The sequence below is a fragment of the Mus caroli genome, chromosome 1 (assembly GCF_900094665.2).
Source record: "Mus caroli chromosome 1, CAROLI_EIJ_v1.1, whole genome shotgun sequence".
In the NCBI taxonomy this organism is placed as follows: Eukaryota; Metazoa; Chordata; class Mammalia; order Rodentia; family Muridae; genus Mus; species Mus caroli.
Window position 1 is genome coordinate 164,587,026 of NC_034570.1, and position 10,371 is coordinate 164,597,396.

The 10,371-nt window shown below is 38.8% G+C and overlaps 1 protein-coding gene across 1 annotated transcript; it reads left to right on the top strand.

Annotated features, from left to right (window-relative positions):
- Window positions 1–259: 259 nt before the first annotated feature.
- On the top strand, window positions 260–1,214 carry LOC110302618 (olfactory receptor 6P1). The gene has a single exon (XM_021173423.1). The coding sequence runs from the start codon at window positions 260–262 to the stop codon at window positions 1,211–1,213; it is 954 nt and encodes a 317-aa protein (XP_021029082.1). The 3' UTR covers window position 1,214.
- The last annotated feature ends 9,157 nt before the right edge of the window (window positions 1,215–10,371 follow it).

Genomic DNA, 10,371 nt, shown 5'->3' on the forward strand with positions numbered 1-10,371 from the left:
TCACTGAATCCTTAACGTGTGTGTGTGGGTGGGTGGGGAGGGGGTGTCTTTAGTTATCGAGTATTGTCTTCAAGACTGAGAATGTTTCCCTTGAAGCTGAACAGGGAAGGGGAAACATTTAGTAAGAATTGGTAATTTCCTGAATTGTTGAACATCTATAGACTTGTAACCTGTTCGAGGCTGTTACTGCTTTGATGCACCTGCCTTTTAGCCTTTCTTATTCCTGTTACTTTTGCAGGCATTCAAGTGGACTGGCACCATGAGAAATCTGAGCAGATGCCACGTGGAGGAGTTTGTCTTGGTGGGGTTTCCTACCTCTCGACCCTTCCAGGCACTCCTCTTTGTTTTCTTTTTTGCAATTTATCTGTTGACGTTACTGGAAAATGTACTCATTGTTTCGACAATCTGGCTCACCCCAAGCCTCCATCGCCCCATGTACTTTTTCCTCGGCCATCTCTCCTTCCTGGAACTATGGTACATCAATGTTACTATTCCCAGACTCTTGGGAGCCTTTCTTACCCAGGACAGTAGAGTCTCTTATGGAGGCTGCATGACCCAGCTCTACTTCTTTATTGCCTTAGCCTGCACTGAGTGTGTCCTGTTGGCAGTTATGGCCTATGATCGCTACCTGGCTATCTGTGAACCCCTTCGTTACCCTAGTCTCATGCCTCCCAGACTGGCCACTCGCCTTGCAGCCGCCTCTTGGGGTAGCGGGTTCTTCAGTTCCATGATGAAGCTGCTTTTCATTTCCAGGTTATCCTACTGTGGGCCCAATATCATCAACCACTTTTTCTGTGATATTTCTCCACTGCTCAACCTCACTTGTTCAGACAAGGAACAGGCCGAGTTAGTAGACTTCCTGCTGGCGCTGGTCATGATTCTGTTGCCTCTAGTGGCTGTGGTTTCCTCATATGCCGCCATCATTGTAGCCATCCTGAGGATCCCTACAGCCCAGGGACGCCACAAAGCCTTCTCCACCTGCACCTCCCACCTGGCAGTGGTGGTCATCTACTACTCGTCCACTCTCTTCACCTATGCACGACCCCGAGCCATGTACACCTTCAACTACAACAAGATCATCTCTGTGCTCTACACTGTCATTGTCCCATTCCTCAATCCAGCCATCTACTGCTTGAGAAACAAGGAGGTGAAGGATGCCTTCAGAAAGACCGTGCTGGGAAGATGCCACCATCCTAGGGAAGGTCCAGATTGATGTGTGGCAGATCCCCGCAGAGAGGAAAAGAATTCGTACTAAGGATTTGATTATCAATCACAGAATGGTCTTAGAGGGAATGTCAATTAGCCAACATTTCAAATACTGCCTGCAAACCTCTTAATACATACCAAAACTAAAATAAAAAAAACATTGATTGTGTATAGACATTTGCACACTAAGGTTGGATTAGAAACACAAGAATTCGTTGTGGTGGAAGGCTTCCAGTGAAGATTCCCTAAGGCCATGGCTTTTCACTTTGGGGGTTTGGTTTCCTCCTGTTTTGTCCTACTTGTTTTCTGTTTGCTTTGATTTTACCTTGAAAGGTTCCATGGAGAAAGGCATTGAAAAGAGAATGATTTTATGGTGGGTATGGAGGAAATAAGGATATAGCAGGAGTTGGGGAGGGAAAAACCATGACCAGAAATATTGTGTGAAACATTTTTAATAAAAAATTATTTAAATACTGAAGATTCCTTAAAATATGTGAAGAATCTGAACAGGTATGTGTGTCATAAGCCTACCATGATTAATTTCAAGACTGCCTAAGAATAATTGTTTCACAACCAGTTTGAGATTCTTTGCTTTATATAGAGCTTATTATTTTATGTCTAAAAATCTGAAATAACAAGATCTTCAAAGATCCATATTCTCAAATTCTACTTCCATTAAAAAGTATAAAAGTATATATTATATATAACCTAAGATTAAATTTCATGGACTCTTATAGACTTAATTTTTACAGCTCTCAAAACCGTTAACAGTCAAGATACTGGTATTCAGTCACACATACATGAAGATGGCCAAATACCTTGAGTTTTCTTCTCTTGAACCTCAGGAGGATATTAAGTTGGTTGGCTTAGTGGATATTGATTAAGTAGTCAACAAAATGTGTTAGAAAGCTTTTAATCAAGGCCACTGTCATAGTCGAGGTTTCTATTCCTGCACAAACATCATGACCAAGAAGCAAATTACAGAGGAAAGGGTTTATTCAGCTTTCATATCCACATTGCTGTTCATCACTACAGGAAGTCAGGACTGGAACTCAAGCAGGTCAGAAAGCAGGAGCTGATGCAGAGGCCATGGAGGGATGTTCTTTACTGGCTTGCCTCCCCTGGCTTGCTTGCGTCCCTTGGCTTGCTCAGCTTGCTTTCTTATAGAACCCAAGACTACCAGCTCAGGAATGGTCCCACCCAAAAGGGGCCCTTCCCACTTGATTACTAATTGAGAAAATGCCCCACAGCTGGATCACATGGAGGCACTTCCCCAACTGAAGCTCCTTTCTCTGTGATAATTCCAGCCTGTATCAAGTTGACACACAAAACCAGCCAGTACAGCCACCTATTACTGCCTGGACCACAATATTTATCAAATACTTGTAATTTTACCCGTAGTCAAAGAATGAGAAGAGAAAACAATATAAAACAAGAAAATGGCTGAGATCCAGAGACTAGCTAAAGACTTGTCTGTTCTGAATGGGATGTCTTACCTTTGCCCCCTTAAGTGTACATATTCTACCAAATTGTTTTGAGGTTTGGGAAGCTGTTTGAATTTTTTAGACACGATGTCACCTCCATCTGCTTTATACATTTGTTTACTCAAACTTTTTTGCACATTGAACCAAATCAATAGAGCACACAAAAGAATAAAATAAACATGAAATTGAACACATCCCAATACACACAGATTGTCTCTATACATTTTCCTATACTAAGCCAGGCTGTATGTGCTGAGATAGGAGTAAGGATTGACATTGAGCAAATAAATAAATAAATAAAACAATAAATAAACAAGCAAACAAAAAACACTATGGATAATCTATGAAATCAGCAAAAACTATTCTGACCTACATAGCAGAATTGAAAGTAGCCTTAAACTCTTCTCTCCATGTGACTCAGTTTCCATTGCAGTCCTTGTTACAGAGTTACTGAAAGCATGGAGTTTATGGTGAAAATTCCAAACCCTAGAAACAACAAATACCAGGTGTATCCTAGAGTTGCTACTTAGGAATCATACAATCATAGGCAAGGAAATTTAAATCCTTATTCAAAATTTTTCTCCTTCATCATGAAAATAACACCAACTATCTTATGAGCTTGTGTCAGGAGCCATAATGGGAGAAGCTAGTAACTACCAGGTAATTATCCTAAAATGGACTGCTTTGGATTATTATATAATCTGCAACAGCTGTGTCCTTATTAAGCAAAGCTGTAAGGGATTCATTGAAGGAAATATTGCTGTTATTGATATACTTTTCCTGTTATTATTAAACATATATAACAATCACTAAGTAATAACACATCTCTTTGGACAGATCTCTGCAGATTCACGAAGATGTACTATCTTGCAGTGTTGCTATATAGACGACTTAAGTTTTAATGATGATCCTATAAGAATTCCAAAAATTATATCTGTGATTATTAAGCTCTTTTATAGTGGGACTTCTATTAGGTCCTATTCTGATAGTCAAAACTGCAATGAGAACTCTGCCAGTCTCCCATGTGTCACCAGTTAATTGCTTTTAGATGGTAACCAGACTTTCTCCTACTCAGAGAACATTCCAAGAGGTTATAAAACAATTAACTGAAGGTCATAAAAAGGGAACTAATGATTTATAATTGGTGCTAGGACAGAAGATAAAATATTGACTGGGTTTATCTATATAAAACTTCACTAATAACTTAATTATGGTTTTAAACCTTCAGTGAACCTATGGAGCTGAGACAGGTGATGGATGTTTAGCTAGATAATTACTCCTAAAGGATATGAATGTAAACATTCTGTTGTAAACTTCTATTTCAATTTATGATTTGATTTTGTGTGTGAACTATTGATGAACTTGTTAACATGTGATCATGTATTCTGAAAGATGTTTAAGGGCTGAGGACAAAGAGAGGAGTCAGAACAGAGGGTCTGAGGTGAAAGGAACTGAGCTGAGAAAAACTGAACTGTGAGAGGGAACTGAGCTGAGAAGTTTTTAGACAGTACACATTTTAGACAGAACTAAACTCAGGAAAAACTTAGGAGTATAGGCATAGCTTTCGGAGAAAAGGCATCAAGAATAAGAGCATTGTTGTGACGTCAAAGCAGGAGAGAAGAAAATTAGGAGAACACAGAGTGGAATAACTTAGAAACTATAGGTAACAAAATACGAGAGAGAAATGTGCAGAACGCAGAGGGAAAGAGGAAAAAAGAAGACTCTGTAGAAAGCAGATGAAGTAGGCAGGCTTCTTCTTATCATGGGACACAACAGATCCCATGGTAAGGACAAGGTAGGCTTTGTCTTACTAAAAGAAACGAAGCTTTTTACTTACAAGCATGGGTTTAATTCATTTAGCATTAAAAGGGTAGAGGCCTTTTCTTTGTCAGTGCAATAAAGATTGGAGCTCATTTTTCATCCAGAATGAGTGAGTTCTTTCTACACCAGTGCTTGGTATTTTGCTCCATATGCATATGTGAGTATGGATGTGTGTGTAAGTATGTAATTGTGAGAATGTATGCATGTGTGTGTGTAAGCATATAATTGTGAGAATGCATGCATGTGTGTGTGTAAGCATATAATTGTGAGAATGCATGCAAGTTTGGCCCAACTGGGTTTGAATAGAAATTTATAAATAAGTATGCATGACTCTGTATATGAACTTATGTAAGATTATGCATATTCACTTATGTAAAAGTTTTTCTTTCTGCAAGTGTTATTCTCTTCTCCTGGTTCAATAGAAGTTTATTGCCCCAAACTTCCCCATAGCCCAACAAGAAAGAGGCATCTGGGCAATAGGGAAAAGGCTCTAGCAATTAATCCTTTACTTAATCGGCTGTTTTAGGATGAGGTGCTAAGTGCCTGAGACTGCAGTCTCTGGCCTTAGAGGAACACAGAAGGCAGGTCAGCTACAATAGCATAGTAACTTAGACTTATATGAGTAAACTTTTATTACACAGCAACCCTAAATATCTCATAAGACAAAGTCTCACCCCTGAATTTTGTAAGACCAAGTCTTACCCTCTGCCAACACTCCACTGACTCAAGAACTGAAAAGAAAGAAGAACCCTACATCAGGGCTGGTCCCTGACAAGCTTGTGGATACTAAATAAATGTGGTGTGTCTAAGTAAGGGATTTTTTAAAAAAAAAATTCTTCTCCTCTGTGAAGAGATTTATTTATAGATACTGGGGATTAATTTCCTACCCGTTATGGCTCAGAAAGCTGATAAATGTTGCTAGGTAATATTGCCTGATACAGATCAGTAATTGACCTCCAGCTGGGTAAAATAAGAAAGAAAGAAAGAAAGAAAGAAAGAAAGAAAGAAAGAAAGAAAGAAAGAGAGAGAGAAAGAAATCCTACCTTCAATTACGTTCTCTTGCCCTGTCATTTCCACTGAAGTCTAGAAGCTCTGCATACACACGGATCTGTTCTTTAGCACTGTTGGCTCTTATGGAGTTGAAGTCAAAGTGGACGCTACACTCCTTTGTACCAACCTTATATTATTGTAATTAAGATTTTGAGCAGCAGTTTTGCCTGCTGCCAGCTTTTAATTGGTCTTTCCCTCTAAGACAGACTGCTATTACCGCTATGTTGAGTTGTTTGGTTTCCTAATCTGTATGTTTCTCCAAGCTCCTTTGATGCCAAGCACAGAGTTCAGTCATGTGTTGCAGATACTAAGAAAATCTGGAGTATAACAGAACTAATTAACAGTAAGCATTCATTAAATGCTAAAGATTCATTCTTATCATCATCTTATTGTTAATACCAGTCTAAGCTTTCTAAAGGTATCCCTCTCTGGTGAACTGAGTACTAAACTCACTCAATATTAGGGAGCTGTATGTTTCTAAGACACACATGGAAAGCAAAGATCCAGGAATCCTTGGAATTATTTGCAAAGGCAGTAAGCTGAATAATAAATTGAACATTTCTAATTATAGACTACAAAATGATGCCAAGGTGTCATTGGGTTGAGTAAATGAAGTTTCTTCTCTCTTTTTTTCTTTTATTAAAAATAGATTTTGGTTTTTGCTTTCCTCTACTACCCCCAGTTCCTCCCTGCTTCCCCTCCAGTCTAAATCCACACCCTTTCTCTCTCTCATTAGGAAATAGACAGAAATCTAAGAGATAATGATTAATAAGATATAACCAAAGTGCATCAGAATAGGACACAATACACAAGGATGAGAAAACAGGATCCACTCTTCTTTTTTTTTAATTTTGCTTTTTTATTGAATATTTTCTTTATTTACATTTCAAATGTTATCCCCTTTCCCTAATTCCCCTCCCCCAGAAATCCCCTCACCCATCTTCCCTCTCCCTGCTTCTATAAGGGTGTTCCTCCACCCACCCACCCACCTCCCCACCCTCAATTCCCCTACACTGGGGCATCTATTGATCCTTCATAGGACCAAGGACCTCTCCTCGGAGGACGTCTGGTTGGTTGATATTGTTGTTTTTCCTATGGGGTTGCAAACCCCTTCAAATCCTTCAGTCCTTTCTCTAATTCCTCTGTTAAGGCCTTTCCTTCAGTCTCTGCTCTACACTTTATCTCCATATTGGCTCCTGTGAGAATTTTGTTCTCCTTCTATGAAGAAATAAAGCACCCACACTTTGGTCTTCCTTCTTCTTGAGCTACATATGGTCTGTGAACTGTATCTCAGATATTCTGAGCTTTTGGGCTAATATTCACTTATCATACCATATGTGTTGTTTTGCGATTGGGTAACCTCACTCAGGATGATATTTTCTAGTTCTATCTAGTACTATCTATCGTGAATTCATGGTTTTTAATAGCTGAGTAGTATTCCACTGTGTAAATGTACCGCATTTTCTGTATTTATTCTTCTGTTGAAGGACATCTGGGTTCTTTCCAGCTCCTAGCTATTATAAATAAGGCTGCTATGAACATAGTGGAGCATGTGTGCTTATTACATATTGGAGCATCTTCTGGGTATATGCCCAGGAGTGATATAGCTGGGTCCTCAGGTAGTATTATGTCCAATTTTCTGAGGAACCACCAAACTGATTTCCAGGGTGGTTGTACCAGCTTGTAATCCCATCAGCAATGGAGGAGTGTCCCTCTTTCTCCACATCTTTGCCAGCATCTGCTGTCACATGAGTTTTTTATTTTAGCCATTCTGACTGGTGTGAGGTGGAATCTCAGGGTTGTTTTGATTTGCATTTCCCTGATGACTAAGAATGTTGAACATTCGTTTAGGTGCTTCTGGGCCATTTGATATTCCTCAGTTGAAAATTCGTTGTTTAGCTCTTTACCCCATTTTTAATAGGGTTATTTGATTCCCAGGAGTCTAACTTCTTGAGTCAAGTCTCTGAAGAAAGAAATTGAAGAAGATCTCAGAAGATGGAAAGATCTCCCATGCTCATGGATTGGCAGGATTAATATAGTAAAAAATGTCCATCTTGCCAAAAGCAATCTACAGATTCCATGCAATCCCCATAAAAATTCCAAATCAATTCTTAATAGAGTTAGAAAGAACAATTCGCAAATTCATTTGAAATAACAAAAAACCCAGGATAATGAAAACTATTCTCAACAATAAAAGAACTTCTGGGGGAATCACCATCCCCGACTTCAAGCAGTATTACAAAGCAATAGTGATAAAAAAAAATTTTTTTAAGCATGGTATTGGTACAGAAACAGGCAGAAAGATCAATGGAATAGAATTGAAGACCCAGAAATTAACCCTCACACATATGGTCACTTGATATTTGACAAAGGAACTAAAACCATCCACTGGAAATAAAGACAGCATATTTAACAAATGGTGCTGGTTCAACTGGTGGTCAGCATGTAGAAAAATGCAAATTGACCCACTCTTATCTCCTTGTACAAAACTCAAGTTCAAGTGGATCATGGACCTCCACATAAAACCAGAAACACTGAAACTTATAGAGGAGAAAGTGGGAAGAGCCTCAAACACATGGACACAGGGGAAATTTTCCTGGACAGAACACCAATGGCTTATGCTCTAAGATCAAGAATGGACAAATGCGGCCTCATACAATTGCAAAGCTTCTGTAAGGCAAAGAACACTGTCAATAGGACAAAAAGGTAACCAACAGATTGGGAAAAGGTATATACCAATCCTACATCTGATAGAGGGTTAATATCCAATATATACAAAGAATTTCTTTTTTTTAAATTATATGTTTTCTTTATTTACATTTCAAATGTTATCCTGTTTCCTGGTTTCCTGTCTGAAAAACCCCATATTCCATCCCCCCTCCTCCTGCTCACCAAGCCACCCACTCCCACTTTCCTGTCCTGGCATTCCCCTACACTGGTACATCGAACCCTCACAGGACCAAGGGTCTCTTCTCTCACTGATGTCCAACAATACCATCCTCTGCTATATATGCAGCGGAGCCATGGGTCCCTCCATATGTACTCTCTGATTGGTGATTTAGTCCCTGGAAGCTCTGGGGGTACTGGTTGGTACATATTGTTGTTCCTCCTATGGGGCTGGAAACCCTTACAGGTCCTTTGGTCCTTTCTCTAACTCTTCCTTTGGGGGAGCCACTCTTCTGATGCATCCAAAGAAATACATCTTAGCATCAAGGATAGACATCACCTCTGGGTAAAAGAATAGAAAAAATATATTCCAAACAACTGGACTTGGGCAAGCCAATGTAGCCATTTTAATATCTGAGAAAACAGACTTCAAACCAAAACTAATCAGGGAAAGACTGTCCATACTCATCAAAGAAAATATCCACCAAGAGGACATTGCAATTCTTAAGGTCTATGTACCAAACACAAGGACACATAAGTTCACACAATGCTAGACCTCTAAGAAGTTTCTCCTCTTAAAAGGGATAAGAATGTTAGAATATCAAGCATAAAACATTCTTTCCTTAGCCATTTTAGCCTCATTTCCATACTTGATACTCCTGTAGAGGTATGGTTTCACTGTACATGAAAATGAGCCAGACAATGCCATCTGATATGAAAACTGCTCTTCCCTTTTGACATTCATTCCCATTATCCAGTGAGAATATTCTTGCATTGTTTTATGCCAAGTGTGGAAGGTTTTGACATATACTAATTGATGTTGATGGGTTTCTTTCATATTTGTCTCAAAATATTCTGTTATTTTTTCCCAGTGTGCATTTAACTCAAGTGTAGTATCCAAGGGGCTTGCTATTAATTCATTACCAATTGATGAAAGAAATGTGGAACTGGAAAGATGGTTTGGCAGTTAAGGATACTTGGAGTTCTTGGAGAGGACCCAAGTTTAATTCCCAGAACCCACACAGGTGGCTCACACTTGTCTATAACTCCAGCTTCAGAACATCAAGAAGCCCTCTTCTGAATCCATTTTGTTTGAGAAAAGGTCTCATGTATCCCTGTTTGGCCTCAAATTCATTGTGTAATGAATGGTGACCTTGAACACCTGATCCAACTGTCTCTGCCTCCTGAGCATTCAGACTGTAGGTGTGTACCATCATACCTGTTTTATGTGGGAGTAGGGCCTGAATCTAGGGGATTCACACAATGCTAGGCCAGCACTACACAGAGTTCCATCCCTATCCTGAGATCTCTTCTTGAGAAGATGAGGCTAGCACAGAGCAGTGGTGTTTGTTTGTTTGTTTGTTTGTTTGTTTGTTTGTTTTTCACCTTCTGAGTTTAGATTTGATGCCCAGAACCACTACAGCTATCATCAAAGAAATAATCATGAGGATTAAATTAAGAGACTGCGGTTGACAATGTGGTTATAATTCTAGAGACATATATTAAATTATAATAATCTTATAATGTACAATTTAATGGTGATAAATTGGAATGTGTAATTATTTAATTATAGTTAATCCAATTGTCAACACATTCTAAGCGCCTTGTGTGATTCATTAATGTTCACCTTTTTGTCATTTTCAATATCATTCTGTACTTTTTAACCAATATACCTATTCTATTGATCACTTGTCAAAACAACTCTTAAACTATGGTTAGAGAATGTGCTTGATCATTTTAATTTCTCTATTAAACTGCTTTACATTTGGTTTCTATTCTTATAGACTGATAAAATAATTTTTAATTTTAATGTTTTTAATAACATTTGTGTTGATTTGAGATTTTTTGAGTAATATATTCGGATTTTATTCCTCCCGTGGATCAGTAAGATAGAGCACCACCAAAGAACCAGTGGTGAGCTTGA

Excerpts from the sequence above, each read along its gene's own strand:
- LOC110302618 (XM_021173423.1), top strand. The coding sequence starts at position 260 with ATGAGAAATCTGAGCAGATGCCACGTGGAGGAGTTTGTCTTGGTGGGG.